This window comes from Papio anubis, chromosome 7 (assembly GCF_008728515.1).
Source record: "Papio anubis isolate 15944 chromosome 7, Panubis1.0, whole genome shotgun sequence".
Lineage (NCBI taxonomy): Eukaryota > Metazoa > Chordata > Mammalia > Primates > Cercopithecidae > Papio > Papio anubis.
The window spans coordinates 75,884,560-75,911,440 of NC_044982.1; the positions used below are offsets into that span (position 1 = coordinate 75,884,560).

General features: G+C 35.2%; 1 protein-coding gene across 7 annotated transcripts in view; it reads right to left on the reverse strand.

Annotated features, from left to right (window-relative positions):
• The window catches only part of SCFD1 (sec1 family domain containing 1), a 104,622-nt gene that overhangs the window by 73,282 nt on the left and 4,459 nt on the right, over positions 1 to 26,881 (reverse strand). For 2 of the 7 annotated variants that reach the window (XR_002523287.2, XM_003901676.5), the window contains exons 2-9: positions 24,289 to 24,359; positions 22,135 to 22,223; positions 18,608 to 18,698; positions 14,407 to 14,529; positions 12,779 to 12,866; positions 9,232 to 9,321; positions 2,921 to 2,976; positions 1,858 to 1,943 (exon numbers count right to left, since the gene is read on the reverse strand). Coding sequence is in view for 6 of the 7 variants with exons in the window: in XM_003901676.5 (XP_003901725.2) it covers positions 1,858 to 1,943; positions 2,921 to 2,976; positions 9,232 to 9,321; positions 12,779 to 12,866; positions 14,407 to 14,529; positions 18,608 to 18,698; positions 22,135 to 22,223; positions 24,289 to 24,359 (694 nt within the window). In the remaining variant the exon portion in view is untranslated. Of the gene's footprint in view, positions 1 to 1,857; positions 1,944 to 2,920; positions 2,977 to 9,231; positions 9,322 to 12,778; positions 12,867 to 14,406; positions 14,530 to 17,616; positions 17,787 to 18,607; positions 18,716 to 22,134; positions 22,224 to 24,288; positions 24,360 to 26,881 lie in introns of those variants that run through there. The other 5 variants (XM_009211345.4, XM_003901677.5, XM_021941098.2 and 2 more) reach the window with 5 other exon arrangements.

The following is a 26,881-nucleotide window of genomic DNA, read 5'->3' on the forward strand; positions in this document are numbered from 1 at the left end:
TTGTAAAAAAGGCAGTAAGGAATAGTTATTGTCAGCTTCAGGGAAAACAAAGAGAGTAGGAGCTTATAAATTTACACAAATGTTTGACAGTTTCATAAATTATAATTTTTTCCCTATAAACACAAACTCAAAAAAGCAGACCCTGGAATAGAGCCTCAAAAAACTCTATACCACTATAATATACAAAATGAAAACATAATGCCATAATGGTACCTAATTATATTATTATCCCCTTAACAGAGAAGGCATATGACACCTCGTGTACTGTTACTCCATTATTACAATTTAGATGTGAAATAAACTACTACCAAAAGCAAACTGAGGCACAGTCATCTGGTTACCATGTGTCTACATTAGTTTTAGAGATCTGCTTTAGAGGCACTATCATATCAAGAGTGCACACCACTTTTCAAAAGGCATCACTATCTGTTTACATGTTTCCTTTTGCCATAGACTCATTATTTTAGTGACTCATTACACTGTTCTGGGTATAGGACAGTGGACTTTCCTAACTGCATTGACTCTGGGATAAAAAGTCAGAGTGGCACCCTCGCAATCTACTATGATTTGTTACACCAGAGCTAGACGGAAGGTAAGGGAGGATGGCCTACCGCAGGGTTTCTTAACCCTAGCACTACTGACATTTGGGGCTGGATAATTTCTTGTTATAGGGGGTTGTGGTGTGCATTATAGGATGTTTAGCAGCATCCTACAATGTATACTACAAGATTCTAGTAACACCTACCAGTTATGACAACCAAACATGTCTCCAGACATTACCAAATGGCTATGGGTGGGCAAAAACTGCTCTTAGTTGAAAATCACCAGCCTACGGTTGGATTTAAATGTATTTAACAATAGTCCAGCAAGGTTGTGACCACTAATGAAAATGATTAAGAAATACATCCAACAAGTTGAGAAACAAGATGCCCATATTATGATAATGTGAATAAATTTTAAAAAATTATCCAAATAAAACAGTGCCTTTATACTGGTTTCTAAGGCCTATACCAGAGAGCTATAAAAAGGGAACTATTAAGTAAGGTATGACACAGTGGTAGGATCTGTTTAAAAAAAAAAAAATCAGATGAGAAATTGATGTTTTTCTTCTACCTAATGAGAAACATTTTGAAGAATATTTAAAACCAGCAATGAAATCATAGAACCATTTAAAATAACGTGGAAACTGAGACAGTTAACCAAACAATTGAAACACAGTGTTAGTGTGAACTCTGTATTACACAAGTAGTTTATAAAGCTGTAGGACACACCAGACTGACTTGAAATGAAGTCTACAGAAGGTTATTATGAAGTTATTATTTCTAGTGGGCAGTTATTTCTCTGGGCATCTATTTATTCTCACAGGCTTTATTTATTAATTCATCTAAACTGGGGTTAAGAATTAATTTTCCAGAATATAATCTCTTCTTTAAATAATTCTCAGCCATTTGAGTGTGTTTCTTTACTTCTTTACTCCATTACTATTAACAATCAAAAGTTAAATATACTATAATGCATAGGGTTTTTTAGCATTTCTATTGAATAATAAGCAGCCAAAAACATTGGCATTACTTACTCATGCTAGAAATGCTAACAATGATAAAAAGTTTTGCAAGTTTAGACTATTAGTATTTAAGTATAAAATGGAAATTAGATTAATAAAGGTAGAAACAGATACAAGTATCAGAAGTTTTTCACTCTGAAAAACTACCAAGCAGTTTAATAATTGAAAGAAAACGGCTTCTGACCTTCAAAGTCTTATACACAGAAAAATTTCTTATAGATGATAAAAGAACAGTAACAAAAAAACTCTACAAATATTTTTAAGCTTATAAGTGTATTTAATAACAGTAATACCTGAATTGGCCAGCTCCAAGTGTATCACCTGTAAAAAGACTGTTTCTTGCATCTCTTAGATTTTCTCGAAGTTTCTTGTCTAGTTTCTGAAAAATAAAATTGTAGATTAACTCTTAACAGTTTCATGTAACTTTATGGAGGTTAATTCATAATGTGTTTTTAGTTTGATTACCAAGAAACTTGGAATTTCTTTACAAATAGCAAATCTAAAATCTAAATATTTTAGCTCCTTCTCACCACTTCAATATCATTGTAACTTGGACTTACAAAGATCAGTGCCTTTTCTACTGTGAGTCAGGCCTGATTTCACTAATAAGAACTTTACATTGACTAATTTTACTTTGGCTATGGGAAATGCTTTGCAGTGACAACCCACACTCTTTTCCCAAGCATGACTGTTTTATCAAGGAACGTGTCTATATGGAGAAAATGTTGACTTGGGTGGGTAGGAGTGAACAAAGTAGTGGTGAGTACAAGGAGCCTCAGAAGAGAAATGGAACGTATGGAAGAAGGCAGTCTTCCACCAGTCAGTAATTCACTTGGGCTAATAAAGTTCCAAAATACCTCCCTCTTTTTCAGTAATTCTATAATTTCTCTAATCCCTTACTCATTTCTTAATATTTAAAGCAAATTTATGAACACTTACTTTATACTTAATATTTTACTTCAATATAGTGGGATAGCAAAAAGCACTTCACCATTTTAAAAATGGTTATGATTAGTAATAAATATTTGCTAAATGAAGTTAAATATTAAATAATCTGGGGGATCAAATAAGTGTAAAATCCTGCTTGGTTAAATGAGGAATATACATTTTAGGTTTAAAAAAAGAAACAGGACTGGAATAGCACACTGGAGTAAATAATTTTACTTTCTCACGTGGAAGTAAACAATTACTTTTTATCTTTGGTGGAATCTCAATGTAATAAGATAAAAATATTTGCTATTGGTACTTACAACCAAGCAATCACATATTTAAATATTAACAAAACACTTGTGTTACTTGTGGAAAAACAATTCACACAATGTTATTGATCTCCGCGTGATATATGTATGAACTTACCACTGCTACCATTTCTGCTGCTGTTCCTCTTGAACATCTGATTATAGGAACAGCACCTATTTAAACAACAAATGTTAGAAATGACCTTGGCTCTTAATTAAAATAGATACTTATAAAATATAAAAATAACAGATGTGATAGATACATACAATTTCACGTTATATACATGATTTTATGTATTTATTTTTCCACTTTTAATTTAAAAAAATTAAAAAATATATTTAGGGGGTACAAGTACAGGTTTCTTACATGCATATATTGCATAGTGGTGAAGTCTGGGCTTTTAGTGCACCCATCATCCGAATAATGAACACTGTACTCAAAAGGTAATTTTTCAACCCTCCCCCCAACAAACACACATAAAAGGATTTATAATTTCCCCTACAAGCTCACATAACAGATTTATAATTTTAAGGGTAAAAGCAAGTTTCAGAAATGAACCTTCCCATTAATAAAGAAAACAACAGGGAGTCAGAAGAAAACTACATGGAGCTGACCCATCAGTGTGACTGCATTTTTTCCAATGGATTGACTAAATCAGTATTTTCATCTCCCACAGGCAGTTTCGTTTCTTTCTTTTTTTTTTTTTTTTTTTTTTTGAGACGGGGTGTCACTCTGTCACCCAGGCTAGGAGGCTGGAGTGTGGTGGTGCAATCATGGCTAGCCTTGACCTGCTGGGCTCAAATCATCCTCCCCCTCAGCCTCCTGAGTAGTTGGGACTGCAGGCACAGGCCACCAAGCCTGGCTACTTTGGCAAAACTCTGTCTCTACAAAAATTGCAAAAGCTCAGTGCCTTTTCTACTGTGAGTCAGGCCTGATTTCACTAATAAGAACTTTCTGGGCATGGTGGTGTGTGCCTGTGGTCCCAGCAACTGGAAAGGTTGAGGTGGGAGAATCACCTGAGCCTGGAAAATCTGAGGCTGCAGTGAGTCATGATCACACCACTGTACTCCAGCCTGGGCATCAGAGTGAGACTCTATGTCAGAAATTTTTTTTCTCTATGCTGTCCAGGCTGGTCTGAGTTTAAGTGATCCTGCTACCTCAACCACCTAAAATGCTGGAATAATAGGTGTGAACCTCTGCACCTGGCCTAGGCAGTTCCAATACATAAGCTTACTCTACTCACAGGACTCACATTAATTTGACTTAAAAGAAAAGAATGAAAAGAGCTTAGCTAATTTAGCAATTTGGGGACTGCTAGTTTTTGTTTATTTTACGAATTGACAATAAAATACTGTAGTTTTTTAATAAATACCAATTTAAATAATAGAAAATACATTATTCATATAGGTTGAAATCCTAAATAGAAAGTTCAATTGCACTGAAAGTCTCATAAGACAAACTGAGAACACTGTAATATTTATATGCTGAAATTGTCCATTTTAGATTCTATAAGAAATATCAGTCAATTGCAAAAGTAAAAACACAAAATAGCAAATTTTTCAAAAACTGTGTTTTCTTTTGACAGCAAAAGTTATGTTTGTAATAAAAAATTTAAATAACATTAGAAATGTATAAACTTAACCCTCTTGATTCCAGCCCTCACAAATAACCCCCATTAGAATTAGAAATGGATGCCTCCATGTTGTTTTCTACATATAGTCTAATAAGTGCATGTATATATGTAAAAAAACAAAAATAAGATAGTATATATACTGTTCTAAAACTTGTTTTTCCCCATGTAACAATTTAGTGTTGACATCCTTCTATGTCAGATTGGCAATAATTTCAATTTCTCCTTTGAAAAATAAATCACTGGCTAGGCATGGTGGCATATGCCTGTAATCCCAGAACTTTGGGAGGCTGAGGGGGGTGGATCACCTGAGGTCAGCAGTTCGAGACCAGCCTGGCCAACATGGTGAAACCCCGTCTCTGCTAAAAATACAAAAATTATCCAGGCATGGTGGAGCATGCCTATAATCCCAGCTACTCGGGAGGCTGAGGCAGGAGAATCACTTGAACCCGGGGGGTGAAGGTTGCAGTGCAACCTCCCTAGCATTTGGCAAAATTTTACAGACTCTGTAGGGTGACAAAATAGAAATAAAATTATGTCTGTTTAACACTAAAAGTTGTATACATGTGCTTTCTTTATATAATATAAACAACAACAACAACAACCCATGTGAGGGCAATGAAGGCAGTTCAAAGCAGGCAGAAACCGGAGGGGTTAACTCTTGAAAGAAGAGAATCACATAAAGTAATATATATTTTTAACCAGCTTTTCTCCTGAGGGTACTTGACACATTACACGGCACACAGGAGAAAGAACTCAAGCAGAAAACAGGAAAATTACTGAGCTGAAGAATCAAAGACTGGAGCTCAGGGCTGGAAATTAACGGAAAAAAAATCCCTGAGAAGAGGGAGTCATACAATTTGCATATAAATTCTCTACATGTCTAAACATTGTCTAAATCTTAAGACTATACATGGTAGCTCGTTTTTTTTTTTTTTTTTTTTGGTGACATAGAGATTTTATTAATCTAGTGTGAGGATCATTTTAACAAAAGGGTTTCAAGTGTCTAAAAAATTAAAATTGCAATTAGGCTTTTAAACTGATCCACTAGTGATAGTAAAGCACAAAGTCATATATTAGATACTAAACACAAGTAATTTTAGACAATCTACATCAGTGCTTTACATTTTGAATCAAGAAAACCAGAAGTTGTTTCTTTGAAAGGATAAACAAGATAGGTAGACCACTAGTTAGGTCAACAAAGAAAAAAAGAGAGACAATCCAAATAAACACAATGAGAAATGACAAGGGCAACATTATCAACAACCCCACAGAAATATAAAAAACCCTCAGAGACTATTACAAACACTTCTATGAACGCAAACTAGAAAACCTAACAGAAATGTATACATTTCTGGAAACATACAACCTGCCAAGATTTAACAAGGAAGAAACTGAAGTTCTGGAATAACAAATTCCAAAACTGAATCAGTAAGAAAAAACCTACGAACCAGAAAAAGCCCTGGACCAGATGGATTCACAGTCAAATTCTAACAGATATACAAAGAAGAGCTGGTACCAATACTACTATTATTCCAAAAAATCGAGGAGGAGGGACTCTTCCCTAACTCATTCAATGAGGCCAGTAACATTCTCATACCAAAACCTGGCAGAGACTAAACAAAAAAATAAAACTTCACTCTGATACCCCTGATGAATCCAGGTGCAACAACCTTCAACAGAATATTAGCAAACTGAATCCAAAAAAAATGAATCCACCATGATCAAGTAGGCTTTATTCCCAGGATGCAAGGTTGATTCAATGCATGCAAATCAGTAAATGTGCTTCACTACATAAAAAGAACTAAAAACAAAAACCATATGATCATCTTAATAGACACGGAAAAGGCTTTTGAAAAAATTCACCATCACTTTATTTAAAAAACCCCCAGCTGGGCGTGGTGGCTCACGTCTGTAATCCCAGCACTTTGGGAGGCCGAGGCAGGTGGAACACGAGGTCAAGAGATTGAGACCATCCTGACCAACATGGTGAAAGCTCATCTCTACTAAAAATACAAAAATTAGCTGGGCGTGGTGGCGTGTGCCTGTAGTCCCAGTTACTTGGGAGGCTGAGACAGGAGAACCGACTGAACCCAGGAGGCGGAGGTTGCAGTGAGCCAAGGTTGTGCCACTGCATTGCAGCCTAGCAACAGAGCGAGACTTCATCTAAAACAAACAAACAAACAAACAAAAAAACCACCCTCAACAAATTAGGCAATGAAGAAATATACCTCAAAATAATAGGAGCAATCTATGACAAACACACAGCCAACGTCATAATAAATGGGCAAAAGCTGTAAGCATTCCCCCTGAGAACTTGAATAAGACAAGGACACCCACTCCCATTTAACATAGCACTGGAAGTCGTAGCCAAAGCAATCAGGCAAGAGAAAGAAATAAAAGACATTCTAATAGAAAGAGAGGAAGTCATACTATCTCTTTGCAGGCTATGTTACCTTATACCTCACAAATTCCATATTCTCTGCCCAAAGGCTCCCACAACTAATAAGCAGCTTCAGTGAAGTTTCAGGATGCAAAAGTCAATGTACAAACACTAGGAGCATTTCTATACAGCAACAATATCCAAGCTGACAGCCAAATCAAAAATGCAATCCCATTCACAATAGCCACGAAAAGAATAAAATACCTAGGAATACAGCTAATTAGGAAGGTGAAAGAGCTCTACAACAAGAATTACAAAATGAAAAGAAATCAGAGATGACACAAACAAATGGAAAAATATTCCATGTTCATGGATAAGAAGACTCAATATTAAAATGGCCATACTGCCAAAGCAATTTACAAATTCAGTGCTATTCCTACCAAACTACCAATGTCAGTTTTCACAGAATTAGAAAAAATTTTTCTAAAAGTCATACAGAACCAAAAAAGAGCCTGAACAGCCAAAGCAAATCTAAGCAAAAAGAACAAAGCTGGGAGCATTACACATCCTGACTTCAAAGTAGTAACCAAAACAGCATGGTACAAAAACACACGCACGGACCAGTGGGACAGGTTAGAGAACCCAGAAATAAAGCCCCACACCTACAATCATTTGATTTCGATAATGTTGATAATAACAAGCAATAGGGAAAGAACTCCCTACTCAGTAAGTGGTGCTGGGATAACTCCCTGTTCAGTAAGTGGTGCTACCTGTATGCAGGAGATTAAAACTGAACCCCTTCCTTTCACCATATACAAAAATAAACTCAAAATGGGCTAAAGACTTAAATGTAAGACCTCAAACTATAAAAATCCTAGAAGAAAACCTAGACACCATTGTGAACACAGGCCTTGGCAAAGACTTCATGTTGAAGTCTCCAAAAACAACCAGAAAACCAAAACAGACAAATTGGACCTAATTAAACTAAAGAGCTTCTGCAGAGCAAAAGAAACTATCAGCAAAGTGAATGGACCACCTACAGAATGGGAGAAAATATTTGTGAACTATGCATCCAACAGAATTTATAAGGAACTTAAACAAATTGACAAGCAAAAACAAACAACCCCATTAAAAAATGGCCAAAGGACATGAACAGACACTTCTCAAGAAAAAAAAAAAAAAAAAAGGGACATACGTGGCCAGCAAGCATATGAAAAAAAGCTCAATATCACTAATCATTAGAGAAATGAAAATTAAAACCACAATGAGTTACCATCTCACATCAGTCAGAAGGTCTATTATTAAAAGTCAAAAAATAATAGATGTTGGTGAGGTTACAGAGGAAAGGGAACACTTATACACTGTTGGTGGGAATGTAAATTAGTTCAGCCACTGAGGAAAGCAATTTGAAGGCTTCTCAAAGAACTCAGAACTACCATTTGACTCAGCAATCCCATTACTGGGTATACAGCCAAAAGAACATAAATCATTCTATGAAAAAGACACATCTACCCATATGTTCATTGCAGTAATATTCACAATAGCAAAGACATGGAATCAACCTAGATGCCTATCAAGGGTGGATTGGATAAAGAATTTGTGATACATATACATCATGGAATACTACAGAGTCATAAAAAAGAGTGAAATCATATGCTTAGCAGCAACATAGATATAACTAGAGGCCATTATTCTAAGGGAATTAACAGAAGCAGAAAACAAAATACCCCATGTTCTCACTTGTAAGTGGGAGCTAAACAAAAAGAAAAGACACAAAGATGACAATAACAGATATTGGGGTCAACCTGAGCAGGGAGGATGAGGGTCAAAAAACTCCCTATCAGGTACCATACCCATAGCCTGGGTGACAAATTCATTTGTACACCAAACCCTAGTGACATGCAATTTACCCCTGTAATAAACTTGCACATGTATCTCCCAAACCTAAAAGTTGAAAATAAGAAAAAAAAATTAAAAATAAATTTTGAAGGTGTAGGTAGATTAGTATTATATACATAAACTTTTCTGGAGCCTTGGGCATCTGAACTTAACAGTTAACAAACATTTATTTCTCTATTTAGAAATGTGTTTGAAATTTTTAATAATGAAATATTAAAAGAAAATTAACAGGCACATAGGCGCTGAAGTCACCACCAAGGCATTCAAATATAGCAGAAAATTATAATTACCAAAGACATCTAAAATGACAACTCAAAAGATCTGCTAAATGTTAAGAGAACCACATCAAGTCATTGGAAGTATGTTTTTATATACTATTGAATACATATTTTACTCCACTCGAGAACCTCTAGAGATCCAGGTAAGTGAGAAAGAATCACATTACAGTGTAACACATTAAAATTACTTGTTAAACAATTTACTTTGAAAAATAACCATAAAGACTGGAAAACTTACCCAGAGTAACAAAAAAGCAGAAGAGGCTGTCAACTATAGTGTCCATAACAGTTTCCATTTCCGTGTCTGTGATATCTGGCCTGTTAATGGCTAAAATGACATAGGAAAAGGAGAAAACGCTGAGCCAAACTTATGCCTCATCTTTATGAAACTCCTAAAATTATTACTAAACTCTTAAGTGATACACAATAAAACTCAGTAAGCGAAATCTTTTTGGTTTAAACTTTTTTTTTTCTTTTTTTTTGTGAGACGGGATCTTGCTCTGTCACCCAGGAGGGAGTGCAGAGGCATGATCATGGCTTACTGTAGCCTCCTGGGCTCAAGTGATCTTCCCATCTCAGTCTTCAGAGTAGCTGGGACCACAGGCACATGCCACCACGCCCTGCTAATTAAACAATTTTTTTTGTAGAGATGGGTCTCCCTATGTTGCCCAGGCTGGTCTTGAACTCCTGGGCTCAAGTGACCCTCCTACCTTGGCCTCCCAAAGGGCTGGGATTATAGGCATGAGCCACCACACCCTGCCTGCTTTAAACTTCTTTTAAGTGAACAAATATCTGTTAAAAATTATACCACCTCAAAGAGAAAAATAAATAACCACAACAAACTACCTTAATATCAGAGATTAGGAGACTACTAATAAGAAAAACAACCCCATGATGTAAACTAACAAAATTTTTGCCAGAGCAAACAGGAAAATAAATATCATATTCCATAGCTTTATTCATAAACACCAGATTGCCTCAAGAAACTACTGATTCTGTTACCCAACTACAGCCAGAAAAGGAAATGCAAGTAAATTATGGCACAACCAACATCGCATATCATTTTCTTTATATTAAGTTATATAAATTTCTCTTCTGATCTACAAGAGTATACATAAGTAGTTCCCAAACTTTACTAAGAATCACTCAGGGAATATGGGGAAAAACTCTCCAGAAGTTTTTAAAAATTAAAGATTCTTATCCCTTTCCTTTAGGGATTCTGTATGGATATGAATAATTCTAAAAAACCTGTAATTTTGAGGCTGGGCATGGTGGCTCACACCTGTAATCCCAGTACTCTGGGAGGCTGAGGTGGGCAGATCATCTAAGGTAAGGAGTTTGAGACTAGCCTGACTAACATGGTGAAACCGTGTCTCTACTAAAAACACAAAAATTAGCCAGGTGTGGTGGCACACGCCTGTAATCCCAGCTACTTGGGAGGCTGAGGCAGGAGGATCACTCGAACCTGGGAGACAGAGGTTGCAGTGAGCTGAGATTACACCACTGCACTCCAGCCTAGGCGACAGAGCAAGACTCTGTTTGGGGGCGGGGGGAACCACCTATAATGTTGACAAGCACCTTAGGCAATTCTAATGCAAATAGGCGTTGGGGCTAGGCTTTAAGAAACATTGCTGTGTAGACTGTCTTTGACAAAGACCTTGACTGACTTATCTTCCTCTCACAATATCAAGGCCCAGCATCTGATGAAGTAGATCAATAACTATATGTTGAAAGATTGTCTAAACTATTATTTACAAAGTATTTTTAATGTCCCAATATCCTGAAAGTGAAAACACATATAAAATTTAATACCACTTGTGGTTACCATAAGAGGAAACCAGACTTCAACTGGATAACTCCAATTATCTATAGAAAGCCTGGCCCACCCAGACAACACATAAAAGAATTCAATCAGACAACACACAAAAGAATTCAATCAGGCAACACAGAATCTAAAAGAAGGAAATGGGCCCTTACTCAGGTGTTGCAAATACCATCTATTTCAATCAGATGAAATAAATATCATAAAGGATACAATCTGCATTATATGCATTCAGGGGATATCAATTCAAGGAAACACACCCAATTCATTTTATTAATCAGTGGTACAAGTGATCTGTAGACACTTCAAACCTTTTAGTTAAATCACTAGTACATTTTTGTTAATTACTGGCACTAGAAAAATCTACATGGAAGCATCCAGCCCTTGAGTCCTACACCCTAGTTCCACATTTCTGAATGAAAAGTAACCCTAACAGTCATAAACTGCTAATCAATAACCTCACCTCAACTTGAGGTAATGGCTTGCTTTGTCTAAGATAGTAGTCTTAGTTTGACTGAGGTAATAAATCTGCTTGCTCCCAATCCATGGAAAGTTTAGAATGAAAAAGATTTGCAAATCAATACCATGATATTAATATAATCATATTTAGGAATATTTGTTTAAAATTTTTAAAGCATTGTAACATTTGAGACAATTAGGTATGTGATTACATAATGATAAAGAATGTTATCTCTGGAGTGAGACTGCCTGTGTTTAGTAAACTGGCTCTACCATTTCCTCATCAAGTTACTTAATAGCTATGTCTCTGTTTTCCATTCTTGAAAATGGAAATAATTTCTGCTTCATAAAGTTATTCTGAGGATTAAATTAGCTTACATTGTAACACACTGAAAACACTGATAGGCATAGAGTGAGCTATTACTATTATCATTATTGAGAATCTGGGTGATTAGCCATGTGATTATACTTTAAAATTCGCAATTAACCTCAAACATGTGATCTTTTAAAAAAAGCTGGCAGGTAAAAAAAATGTAATTAAACTTATAAGTATACAAATATTTAACAAATTTTACACTCATTACAAATTTAATTATTTTTAAATAATTATTTAAACACTTGGGCAGATTTTGCTTGTTAGAATTATAAACTTGTCTGGTCTGGTATATGAAGTACAGTACCTAAAAAAAACCCACTTAATATTCTGAATTTATTAATAAAATTTAAAATGTTTAAGAGAATTCAACACACCAAGTTTTCCGATTAAGCTTGTTAAAGGGGACTGATTAGGAAAATTTAGTCTGTTCAATATGAGTTAATCCATCAAAAATAAAGATGCTTCATTTCACTTTACCAGATTTAGAAACAATGTAACACAATTCATATTCAATTTAAAGGCTTCAGGAAAACTAGGTTTTAAAATATGTAACTTAAATAACTTGCTAATTCATTTAAAATGCAACTGTAAATAGATTTCTATGAATAATAACCACTGTCAAAAATCTCTCACATGAACATTCAGCAAATACTTGTATCCTTTCAGGAATTTCCACGAGAACGGATGCTCTAGAGCTCAATGAAACCAAAAGATTCATTCTCTTCTCTCAGGGAACTTACCATCTGGTTCCAGTGTTTTGTAAGCACAGAGAAGTAAGCTAACTTGTTCTTGTCCAAGATCAAAGTACTAGATGATAAATTTGAATTCTGCTACTAAAATATTGTCTTACTTGCCATGAGTGAACCATTCATGCAAGTTGCTGTGGGGGTACAGAAAAGGTCAGAGAATTGGTACTTCCTTGAGTTTATAAAACAGGTTTATTAAACGTTTAAATGTAATAAAATTCAGTCTGAGCCTTGTTTTCTCTGTGTGCTTTTAAAAAGTTTCTATAGCTGTACTGCTGTAAACGAGCTAGTTTTGAAGTCCATTAAACATATTCACTTTTTTTCTTACAGTATACCATTCATTTTGTTAACAAAGAATTGCAACATTTCTATTTTTACATACCACGATATGAAACAAGCTCCTTATTTTGATTACATAACACAAACATATCATCTTCCAAAGTAATAAAATTGAGATATTGGTCAAAAACCTAGAAACAAAAGAAAAGGTTTACAAATCAATCTTACAATATAGCCATATTGAAAGTAAATTTAGTTTGCTCTAACCTACCAATGGTAGAAATGAAAAAAAAAATTGCAATTACATTCAATAACTAGAAATCGTACTGTGTAATAGCCTAGTTGAACAAGAATGAGGAGTAAAGAATAAGTTAAGGCAATAAAAACAAGCCTTTGGGCAATAAATATGGAGGAGGAGAGTAACATTTTGAGAAAACAAAATTTAAGCAGATACGAGAACTTAAATTGTGGTTGTGATGGGAATGGATATTAATTTTGAAGAAAACATACAATTTTAACAATCATTTTCATCACATTTTCCTAAGAAAGTCACAGTAATTGTTTTACACCAACAACTTTTATAATAAAGTGGGAAAAAGTTATGCCAGTTCTTTGGAAGTGCAAAGTAGAAGAAAAATTAAGAGAACTATTTGAAATACACTGAATTTAGTTAACCAAATTAAGGCTGAGTGAGGCGGCTTGGACCTGTAATCCCAGAGCTTTGGAAGGCTGAGGTGGGAGGACTGTTTGAGGCCAGAAGTTTGAGACCTACACAACATAAAAAAAAAAAAAAAAAATAGCTGGATGGGGTGGTACGAGCCCAGGAGGTGAAAGTTGCAGCAAGCAGAGATTGCACCACTGCATTCCAGCCTGGGCGAGTGAGACACTGTCTCAAAACAAAACAAGAAAGAAAACAAAAGTTGTTCCCATTATTTTATGTGAAGTTAATAAATTTTGAGCACAAAGATTAAAGGCATAAGCCTCAAAAACTAATCAGAAATATTGGTGGTCTATTTAAATCTAAGAATGAAAAATCTATCAGTAGAAAAAGAATAGAAAGTATATGCATGGTTGTTTAGTCTTTTACTTGCACTAGATAGTTGTCTGGAACTTTAATGCATACCTTGTCCAAATTCAAGAAACACAGAGCATAACAGGATTATAACCTGAAATATATTTTACAAATTGATTTATAACTGAAGCTGAACGTGACTAAAATGTCACTATGATGTAGAATTGCTGGCCTGTCATGGATTCTTTTTCTCTTAATATGCAACAGAGGCACTTTGGATCTCAATATGCAACACGGGCACTTTGGATCCTCTTTCCTAAGTAAAAAAAGATCTGGAAATAGTATGATGATTATAATGATTACAGATAAAACAATGTCAACATACTTTCAATACAGTTTATGACAATACAACTGTCAAATGATTTCTGAGTTGACCTAAAAAGATGATACAAATGACAGACTAAAGCAAAACTCATTCTGCTTTTTATTTCTGTCTTTCAAATTCATTAAATAATAGGTTCCTTTAGTTTGGCTTATTTTGCCTAGTTCAACTTGAAGATAATTTATATTATTAGAACTCTTTCTAAAGAAAAAGTATTGAGCCTAAACATTTCTGTCGTTCTGGTCATCTGTCAAATAGATACCTACGCCAACTACAGGTTTCAGAAGTGTTAAATTTTACATTGACAAAATGTCATCAACCAACCAAACTCTCTTACCTTGGCTACCTGTGTTACTGCACTAGCTGCTAATGCTGCATTTGCAATATCTTCCAGTTTACTTCTTGAAATAGCAGATATAAAATTTAAATAATATGATTCATATAGTTGATTTCGAAGATCCTATCAATACAATGAAAACTTCATTCTTACATGATAAAGAAGACCATGAATACATGTTTCAAATACCATAAGAGCAAAGTTGTATTTAAAAGACAGGATATTTAAATGACAATCCAAAAAAGTATCCCAAGAGAAAAAAGCTTTGAAGTAGTACTGGTTATCTGGTTATCAGATGTAACTAAAATGTATCTTAATAAAGTAATAAAATTATATTATCAACAAAATCTCATTAATTACAATACAGTACAAACTGCTTTCATATAGCCTATCTGCATTCTTCTTAAAATATCCAAATATGGCTCAATAATATAGCAAACGCTTGTTATATTTGGCAGACACGATCTTCAACTGTTTTGGACATGTGATGACACAACAAATCCTTCATTGCACACAGACAAGTTATAATTCCAATTACCAATTCTAGAAGTATTTCTTCTCAGTTGCTCAAAAGTAGTGCAATTTAAGTTATGCAAATTCTTAAGTCAAATTTACTTATCTTCTTATACTTTTAGCAAATAGATACTGAAATAACTGTATTTCCTCAAATCTAAGATGTCACTGACTGTAACCGGAACCATCATTTTAAGTAACACTAAGAATTAATGATGCCAATAAAATTTTGTGACATGATCAATTTTAAGATGTACCTGATTTCAGCGATGTGAAAATGTGAAAAATTGAGGGGTTGAAAAGCCTTTGTGAGGAAGGTGATCAGGGTAGTGGTTCAATCAAGGTCAAGAGATTATTTATGTATGAGGATTGAGAAATAAGTAATATGTTCACGATACTGGGAACCATGTTTTTTCACTCTGAGAAAGGAGTTACAAATATGTAAAGAGAAAAGGGAAACGCTAGAGTGAATCCTGTGTTGCTAAGCTGAAACACTTTTGGAGGTTATCTATTAATCTGGATAGGTGAGGAGAAGAGAGGGAGAATTGTAGAAATAAATATAGATATAAAAGTGTATGTATAAATACATAATTTCCTAACTTTTTCCATTGAGAGGACCTAAGAACAGTGACACTGTAGTCACAATGAGTATACCTAATGCCTAGATCCTGATTCCTAACTACCATTCTTTACAGAAAGCAACCAGAGCTCTTGAGAAAAATGTCCGAATCCTGGGCTGAGACAGAGAAAGTAAAATCCTAGGCTATATTGGAATATATTATTGTGCCAGAAGGTAAGGAAGTGGTCAAAGAATGATGCATACATTTCAAAAGGACATATAAGTTCAGCAAAGTTGCAGGATACAAGACAAATATATAAAAATCAATTGAATTTTTATACAATTGCAATGAACAATCCTAAAAATGGAGTAAGAATTCCATTCATAATAAGCATTAAACACATGAAAGAAAAAATTTAACAAAAGCACAAAACTTATGACAAGCTAATCTTAATTTGGAAATTCAAGAAAAGCTAAAATAATCTGAAAAAAAGTACAAAGTTGGAGGACACAATTACTCAATTTGAAAACTTGCTATCAAGTGAAAGATGTCAACACTGTGTGGTACAGGCATAAGGACAGACACAGATATCAATGCAATAGAACCGAGAGTTCAGAAATAAAACAATGTATCTATGGTCAGCTGATTTTTGACAAGGTTGCCAAGACCATCCACTAGGGAAAGAATACTTTCTTTAATAAATTATGCTGGGACTACTGGATAGCCACATGCAAAAGAATAAAGTTGGACACCTACATCCCACCATATATAAAAATAATGCAAAATGGAATCAAGACCTATATGTAAGAGCTGAAACTATAAAATTCTTAGAAGAAAACACAAGAATCTGGAATGGTTTCCTAAATATGACACCAAAAGCATAAGCAACTCAAGGAAAAAAAAAAAAAAAACGATAAACTGGGCTTTATCAAAATTGAAAATGTTTGTGCTTCAAAGGAAATTATCAAGAGAATGAAAAGATAATCCATAGACTGGGAGAAAATATTTACAGATCATAAACTTGTGAATGTCTAGTATCCAAGATATAAAAAGAATTCTATCAACTCAACAATAAAAAGACAACCCAATTAAAAACTGGGTGAATGATCTGAATAGATATTTCTCGAAAGACATACAAATGGCCAATAAGCATGTTAAAAGATGCTTAATATCAATTATAGAAATGCAAATCAAAACTACACTGCGATGGCACGCAAACCTATTAGGATGGCTACAATAAAAATATCGGATAGTAAGTGTTCAGCAAGGATCTGGAGAAATCAGAACCTTCATACACTACTGGTGGGACTATAAAATGGTGCAACCACACTTTGGAAAACAGTCTGTTTCTAAAAAGGTAAACAGAGAGTTATCATTTGACCATGCAATTCTATTCCTATGTGTTTATGGCCACAAGGGAATTGAAAACATGTCCACAGAGAAATCTGTACATGAATATTTATGGCAACATTATTATTAATAGCCAAAAGGTAGAAACAATCCAAATGTTCATCAAGTGGTAAATGGATGAACAAAATTTGGTACATCCACACAATGGAATACATTTAGCCATGAAAAGGAATAAGGTACCAATTCATGCTACAATATGGATGCACCTTGGAAACATTATGCTAAGAGAAATCAGCCATGTACAAAAGACCACATATTATAGGAGTTCATTCATATGTAATGGTCAGAGTAGGCAAATACACAGAAACATAAGGTAGCTTAGGGATGGAAGGGGATGGGGGAGGCGTGAGGATATGATAAATGGTACCAGGTTTCTTTTTGAGGTAATGACAATGTTCTAAAATTGACTGTGGTGATGGTTGCAAAACTCTGTGACTATATTAAAAACCAATGAATCATACACTTGTGCTTCTTAAATGGGTGAATTGCATGGTATGTGAATTATAATTTCAATCAAGGTGTTATTAAAAAAACGGAAGAAGACATTGTAAGTGGTACCTCTCTCATGAATAGTATACTTGAGTTTACGCAGGGTAAAAGAGAAACCTGGGCATCATAAAGCTACACAGAACACAAAATTTGCAAACTTCGTAACAATTTAAACAGCAATTTGATTCAACAGTCAATAACAAAGATGCTGTGACCTGTGGAAGACACTGTTACTTACCTATCCAACATCTATTTTTCTCCTTTTCCTTGCTAAAAGAATCTTGCTAGATTTTCTTTGGGGTGACAATATACTCATCTAAATATTGACTTTTGCAGTCACCCTTGTAATTGATTCTACCCAGTGAGAAATAAATAAAGGTCTTCTGGGAGTTTCTGGAAAGGCTTAGCTTTCCTGATCAAAATCAACAGTCAGGGCTGGCACAGTCCATTTCCCTCTTCTTCTTGATGTGAACATAGATTTGATGCCTACGGGAGCAGCAACAAGCAAGACAAGGAAAACCAACAAACTAAAGATGAATGATCAGTGATAGAAGGAGCCTGGGTCTTTGATTACCTTATAGTGCTTCTGCACCAGCGTGGACTTCCTAATCTCACTATTATTTTAGAAAAGGAAAATGCTTTATAAGTTAGAAAGGCAATATACTTAGGCTTTCTGTTTGTTAAAGCCAGACTCAGACTTTACCAGTACAGTGGTTCCCCTTATTTGCAGGGGTTATTTTCCAAGACTCCAGTGGATGCCTGAAACCAGATAGTACTGAACTGTATGTTTTTTCTTATACATACATATTTATGACAAAACTTAATTTATAGTTTATAAATTGGGCACAGTAACAGATTAGCAACAATAGTCAGAAATAAAATAGAGCAATTATAAAATATATTCTGCAATGAAAGTTATATGAATGTGGTCTCTCTCAAAATACTGTAATATGTTCACTACTGTAATATATTCAGTACCTGGTTAACTGTGGATAACTGAAACTGTGGAAAGTGAAACTGTGGATATGGGAGGACTACTGTATAATACTTCTTCAGCCAAAAGTTTTAAGTCTTTCAGGCTCTTTGGAATTCAAAGATAGTCTCAAAAATCAGGGTGAGAAAGTAGGCATAGGAATTTCTGATTTGTCGCCCTGGACATCTAAGAATTTTTCTTGAAAAAAAAATCTGTTTCCAAATTCAGGAGTCCAGAAAATAAGAACCCATATTACCTGACACATTCTGTCAATATTTTCTTCAGTTGGCATTACAAAGTATACTGCAGGAACATCTGGAATAGGATCTCGATCAGAGTGCAAAAGCCTAGAAGACATAAGGAACTAAAACTTATTTTTTTCTTAGTCACTTATCTAAAAAGATAGTTTAAAACAATATTCCTCAAAATGGGAGTTCACTAGCTCAAGGACAGTAACCAGTGCTCTAAAAGCTCTTGTTGCAATTAATCAGTGAGTTAACTTAGCTTTCTCCCATGTCAGTGTTGATATTATTTATTAGTATTAAGAAGACCCTAATTTCTTGTTAGTCCTCATTTGTCCTATTCTGCTCACACTTTCAGTACTGCCAATGGTCAGACACTCTTTTCTACCAACACTCTCCTTGAATGAGAACTAAAACATAGTCAAAACCAATCTTATTCCCACTTTTCATAGAAATATGGTGGTGGTCAGAGGGGAATGGTGAGTGTGAGGAAAGTGTGGCTCTCTGAGGGGAAAATTAGAAAGCTAGGGGACGCAATGAAAAAATTTTTAGAAGCAATTCTTTAGAAGCTATAAAAAAATTTAACCAAACATGAAATCAAATATATTTTTTAAATGAAAGGTATATAAATGTCTCCTTAAAACTTAAAGACAATCTATTTTTGCCTATTTATTGTTTCATAAGAGAATGTAAGCATCTTACAGATTGAGTCATTTTACAGTTTTCTCCTTTTACAATTTAGAAACAATTTCCATGCAAATATCCCAACATCAAACTATGCTTATATGAGGAATATTCACCTCTCTCTAGTCATCCTTCTATAATCAAGGAGAGGAAAGAAGCACATGCTGCCAGTTGGTCTGTGTTTAATAACTGTTGCCATTGATATCAAGAAGGATAATGTGATAGTTGCCATAGGTTGTTGTCTTTTTTTTACACTACTTGTCCAACTGCCTAATGGGCTACAACCACCATTTCATATTCTGGAAACGTGTAATTACTGTTTCCTACAAATCAGCCTAAACCAGTTTGCAGAGTATAAAGTAACTGATATAGTATTCTCCAGCAAATAGAGGAGAATGGTTGGAGGCAAAGTACAAAAGAGTTCACCATGGTAGCTGTGTAATATTTCCATGCTCTGGTGGCAAGTAGCAAGTTAGGCAGAGATTACCAGACTCTCAAACTGGTAGACTATACTATTACCCCTGAACGAAGTATTGAGTAAGGCCTCACTTCTGTTAGTTACTGTTACTAAGCCATTACAGTTCAGTAGATAAACAGCACAGAATTAGTGGTCAAGCAATGTGGCCATGGCTCTGTTATTAAGTGGTTGTACAAATGTGAGACAATCACTTAAGCCTTCTAAACTTTAGTCTTTCCATTAGTAAATAAAGGAGTTAAACACTTAGTACAGAGACAATGGCATTCAATGTTTATTAATAAACCACAATTTCCAAGGATAGCATCAAGTTAAACTTTACTTCAGTCCATAAGAATTAACACGCTATCAAAGCAAATATGCTTATTTCAGTCTGACATAAAAATGAAAGGAAAACTCATCAAATACCGTATTTCATGAAACCCAAGGTGGTAACAATTTTAAAACATCAATTTTAAAATATATTTTATATACTACTGAGAAATAAAAATGCTGCCAGTTATGACATATCATCAGTGATAAGACAGATCCTAATTTCAGAAATATAAAAAAGGACATTTGGATTTGACAAAATATAATAGTCTATTAATTTTAACAAATGCTGATTATACAACTAAAGAATTTGAGCTGATCAAACCAGATTCTGGTAAGTTACTTACCAAAAATCTAAAACCATATTCCCAATAATACATTTCAATTCAATATATAATATCATAAAAACTGGTTATAACATCATAAATACAACAAAATGCAAATAGCTTAGAACACCATAAAATTGGACTCTTATAGTATACAAAAGTATTACTATCTATCCATGAACACAGTCCCTCTCCAAATTTTTTTTTTTTTTTTTTTTACAGAATCTTGCTCAGCTGCCCAGGTCAGAGTGTTGTGTCACGATCTCGGTTCACTACAACCTCTGCCTCCTGGGTTCAAGCAATTGTCCTTCCTCAGCCTCCCAAGTAGCTAGGATTACAGGCGGGTACGCCACCACACCCAGCTAATTTTTGTATTTTTAGTAGAGACACAGTTTCACCATGTTGGCCAGGCTGGTCTCGAACTCCTGAGCTCAAGTGATCCGCCCACCCCCGCCTCCAGAAGTGCTGGGATTACTGGCATGAGCCACTGCGCCTGGCCCCTTCTCCAAATGTTCTACTAGGCAAGTCCATGAAGTACTGCAATTTGTTTTATTTTTATTAAACATATCAGAAGCAATATAATCACACAAACTTAACAGTTAAGACAACACAGATAGCCTCCTATGGTGATTAACAATCATTACTTCATAGTCACTTAAATTTTTCATATTAATGATTAATGAGATATTCCTTTTTTAAAAAAAAGTATAGAGAGTCCCTGACTTACAATGGTTCAACTTAGGATTTTTTGACTTTATGATGGTGCATATTCAGTAGAAATCATACCTTAAGCACCTATAAAAACATTCTGTTTTCAACTTTCAGCACTGTAGTCAATAAATTACATGAGATATTCAAGTTTATTTTTATTTTATTTAATTAATTAATTATTTTTTTTGAGACAGAGTCTTGCTCTGTTGCCCAGGCTAGAGTGCAGTGGCAGTCTCGGCTCACTGCAATCTCAGCCTCCCGGGTTCAAGTGATTCTCCTGCCTCAGCCTCCTGACTAGCTGGGATTACAGGTGCCTGCCACCATGCCTGGCTAATTTTTTGTATTTTTTTTTTAGTAAAGATGGTGTTTCACCACATGGCCAGGCTGGTCTTGAACTCCTGACCTTGTGATTTGCCCACCTTGGCCTCCCAAAGCACTGGGATTACAGACGTGAGCCACAGTGCCCAGCCTCGACAGTTTATTATAAAGGAGGCTATGTGTTGGATCTGACTTTGCCCAACTGTAGGCTAATGTAAGTGTTCTGAGCATGCTGAAGGTAGGAGAGGCTAAGCTATGATGTTTGTGTTAGGTTAGGTGTATTAAATGCATTTTTTTGACTTACAAAATTTTTAACTTACAATGGGTTTATAAGTATGTAACCCCATTGTAGGTCAAGGAGAATCTGTGTATTTAAAGGAAGAAATCACTTTTAGAGCTGGAAGAGACCTTAAGATTATTAGTTCTTTTCCTTTACGTAGAGGGTAAACCAAGTCTGTAGGAAAAGACACAAGGGAGAAAATTTAAATTCTGAAATTATAAAGCCTCAGACTGAGGATTTTTTTAAATCCCAGAAATAAGGGGTTGAATAAAAGATGATATGGGGAAAAAATGTTCAACACTACATAAATACTGTAACCTAACACTATTTTTCTCTATAAATGTTCTTTAATAATTTGATTTCAGGGTGGCCAAAGAAATTTTTAAGAATGTATTTGAAAATGAATGCCACTATTAGAAATATGTAAAAACTCACAGATGCAGAGTGATTCCCATGTCTCTCAGCTCCTTCACAGATAGCAGAGGAGAGATTATATCTTGGCCAAATCTGTCATAAATGAGTACCTATTAAAAAAACGATGTGTCATCATTATCATTGAACAACCAATAGTGAACCTATATTAAGACAATGTTGAAGCAAATTTTATTTTAACAAATCATAGATACTAAATTATTATCCTTTCCTCAATTTAATATTTTCCATCATTATTTACCCAAACGTCCATCCAGGGATTAATACATTCTTAAAGCATTATTACTCAGGCTAAAATAAATAAAGTTATATCAATTTCTTCTTACAAAATTCTTTTTTCTAGGTTTTAAAAAAATAGAGACTATAAAATCGTTAAGCTATAATAAACAACTTTGAACTTAAAGCCAATTCACATTCATACCCTTATTTTTTTTCTAGTTCACATATCTTTTCTAAAAACAGATATGTAAAAATTAGCCACTTTGAAAACTAATATATAACGAGTTCCAGGACTACAATAAAAAATTTAGTATTTTAAGCATCTCAGGTTAAAAAGATATTCATTAAAAAAAATTAAGTCCCTGGCTGTGGCGCAGCGGCTCATGCCTGTAATCTCAGCACTTTGGGAGGCCGAGGTGGGCAGATCATGAGGTGAAGAGATTGAGACCATCCTGGCCAACATGGTGAAACCCTTTCCCTACTAAAAATATAAAACTTAGCTGGGCGTGGTGGCACGCACCTGTAATCCCAGCTACTCAGGAGGCTGAGGAAGCAGAATTGCTTGAACCTGGGAGGTGGAGGTTGCAGTGAGCCAAGATTGCGCCACTGCACTCCAGCCTGGCGACAGAGCGAGACTCCATCTCAAAAAAATAAATAAATAAACAATTAAGTCCCTAAAACACTTCCTCACATTCTCAAAGTATTAAAACAGATAGTTTTGAGGAGTGGTAAGATCTCCAACTAGGCTTTTTAACTCAAAATTAGTTTCATGGTTAAGGCAAATAAAAGAGATCCTCAACTGGTAATCGTTCTCTACAACTACCTCAATAATTATTTATGGAGTAAGAAATTGCTAATGAGAGAATGAAACATGTTGTTATGAAAACATGTTTTCTTGAATGCCAGAATTTCCTTTAGAGAGACTAAAAATCTTTCTGCTCTGGTTATAAAAGGTTCATGTTGCATCTTTCAAAAATCTTCCCTCTTTTAATCTCAATACATGTGTATTATTAATTTTAATGATATAAAAAGTGATGGGTAGGAAAAGTATCTGACAAAAATTTGTACCCAAGAAATTCTCAAACTATTTCAACCAAAAGCTCAATATTGGTCTTAGAAACAAACAAGTATAGTTTATGCAAGAGGCAATAGGAAGATGCCCACAAAGGAACAAGAAGGAGAAAAATTAGGGAATACTCTGGAGCTTAAGCTATGAAATCAATACAGACAACTTTAACAACTTTTAGAGTTAACCCAAAGGACTTATAAAGACTCAAAAGAGTTTTCAAAACACCCTAAATTCTAAACATGTTGATTCGTTCTTAATTTTTAGCAAGAGAGAAATATAAAGAGACTGTTAACCAGTAAGTTTAAACCCAATCAACTGTATTATAACATCTGAAGAAAGAGAGTCTGCATGAAGTTTAAAATGAAGAAGCCTAAAGAACGGGAATTTTTAAAGGCTCTCCATTATTTCTCAAAGGAAAAGTTTGTAGATTGCTTTCTGATTCAATTAACAGTTTCATATCTCATAAATTAATAAACTGGTATTACAGTTTACAGATCATTTTCTCATGAGTTTGTTAAAATAATCCAGGCCCTCTGAATGTGACTAACCCCAAGCAAACTTATAAAATCCGAAGTCTGGACTTGAAAAGCTAAGGAACAAAATATCAACCAGGGTAATGACCTATCAGTGACATCCTACCAAAGAGATCAAATGGACTCACTAGATGAAAATTCCTATTTTATCACCTGTCTCACTCCATAGAATGTCTGTCAAAAAGATTCATATTAAGAGATCATGTTAAATAAGGATAAAACATTCATGATAACTAATATGTGTTACTTCTTCCATATTATAATAAATTCCCTCCAATTACCACCAATAAGGGCTGAGAAAAACAGAAATCAGTTCCCATCAAGATAAACTCTTACCTTCCATACTGGTTCTCCTGTGCTGTTTTTAATATGAGGCACATTGAAATTCAACATACGCTTCAAAGCCACTGAAAATAAAAAGTTTTATCAAATATTGTCATTGTTTTTTAGGATTTTATTTTTCCTCCATCATTTATTATTTACTACCCCAAAACAAAATATACTAATCAAATCTAGCAAAACTGATTAACCAAATGACTATATGTGTAGAACTAGGGGTCAGATCTCATAAGACTATTCCATCGACAGCTAATTGGCATTTTAGGATATTTCCCAAAATACAATAAGCATCTGTCCCCAGATGAAATCGTGGGAAATGTTCAGGAAGAACTTGCAATGGCCTGAATACACTGATGCTGTTGCCTGTGTATTGTCTGGCTGAAAGCATAGATTAAGATAAGTCCTTTTTTTTTAGTCTGAGTGGTCTAGTGAGAAGGATCAGTCCTTTCTTTTTCTTTTTTTCTTCTGAGACAGAGTTTCGCTCCTGTCGCTCAGGCTGGATTGCAATGGCGCAATCTCGGCTCACTGCAACTTCTGCCTCCCGGGTTTAAGCAGTTCTCCTGCTTCAGCCTCCTGAGCAGTTGGGATTACAGGCATGCGCTGCCAGGCCTGGCTAATTTTGTATTTTTAGTAGAGATGAGGTTTCTCCATGTTGGTCAGGCTGGGCTAGAACTCCCGACCTCAGGTGATCTGCCCGCCTTGGCCTCCCAAAGTGCTGGGATTACAGGTGTGAGCCACCGTGCCCAGCCTGGATCAGTCTCTCAAAACAAAATTATCCATGGCATATTCAATTGGTTCATATACAAAACCTTCATACAGCAGATCTCTCTACAGTTAAGAGTGTATTTTACAACCAATTTATCCTGTCAGATTCACTAAAAAGTTGCTTAAAATTCTATGTCCCTAGGGAAAACAGACCTTCCCATATAGTAGGTAACTGATAATTCCAGCTGAGCAAATATACAACATCAAAAATCACAGTTATGTCTGTTACAGTATTTTGTGCTATTTATCACTCATCTGTAACAGTGTTACAGCAAATGAAAATCCCTTAATATACTTCTTTGTGAAACTGAGATGGCCAAATATTCAAGAGAGTATACTAGTTATAATATCTTGATTTAATTTTTATAAAACTGACAACCTTAAAATCCACTTGGTTGATTGTTAAAAACATTTGCATCAGGCTTTAAGTAATACAGAATAACCTATACTCCAAAGTCCTACGAGAGACCTATATAATACTAAAATCACCTGAATATCAATTTACAGCATATTCATTCACTCACAAGAAAAAACTTCTATTAAATGCTTGTTTGCTGAGGTAGGTATAATGCTGTTAAAACTGCTATCACTGAAGAGACTGGACTTCAGTGATACATTTGCATACTTATGTGTGTGTACATACTGTTGTGCTGAACCCTTATTGCCTCCAATGGGGATGACACCATGTTTGAGAAGCCTAAGAAGAGACCTGCAGCCAGGAAACGAGACATGGGGCTTTACTGGGGGCAACACACAGAGGGGAGTCCAGTGACAGTGGGCTGGATAGGAGAACTGTATACTCAGTGGCGATGCGCTGGGCAGGAGAACCATAACCGCACACAAAAAGCGGTTTATATAGCAAAAACGTGGTTTATAAAGCATTTTCACTTAACATTTCCCTAACAACTTCCACCTGGCAACCTTCATTCAACCCAAAACTCGGGGCCTTGATCCACTGCATGGCCTATGTTTCACCGGATGGGTTGGAGGCTCAGATGTTTCTCATAGACAAGGAATGAATCTCCAGGTGGGCCACTTTCTGATTTCCTAGCTTGGAACACATATCCAGGTGTGTCTGCAACACAGGGTCATTCTCAGGGCATGCTTAAGTTATTGCTATCAGGCGTATTTACCATACACCTACAGACATAATTTTTGGTAAAATGTTATTACCTAATGTCCGGCCAATAATACACATTACCAATAATTAATACCTACTTCAGAGGCCCACAGGTGTTATATTAAATAAAATGTATTTCATTTAATGTATTTATTATAATAATATATTAAATATATTTAATATAATGTAAACAAAAAAACAGCTTAACACTTAAAACTGAAATAACACAGTAGGCATGGAAGAGGTTCCAGGATTAACTCTCCCACTGCGCATTTGCAAAGCTCTTCCTCCACCTCCAGGCAATAAAGACACCATCACCCTGGCACTCACGCCCACGCCCACGAGGGAGGAAACCCTGTTTCTTGGAACAGCTGTTCACACTCTTGAAGCCTGGTAATTTGGAAGAACGAAAGCCTGGGCTGCCATGCAAGCCTCAGGTGTTTAGTATGCTGCAGAGTTAGGCCTTAGCTAACTGAAAGAGGCCAGTAGCAGCAAATAAGATAATCCTACGCTTGCCTTCTCAGCCCAATCTGAGATTTTCTCCAACTTTGAACCTTGGCTAACTTATTGAAAGGTATTTTGATACAGTGGATTTGTTAATGGAGTACACGGCCTATGTTCAGAGTTTACAAGAACGTAATTTTACTTTTATCAGAGTTTACCCAAGGCTTAAACCATGACTTTTAACTGAAATGACAAACCATT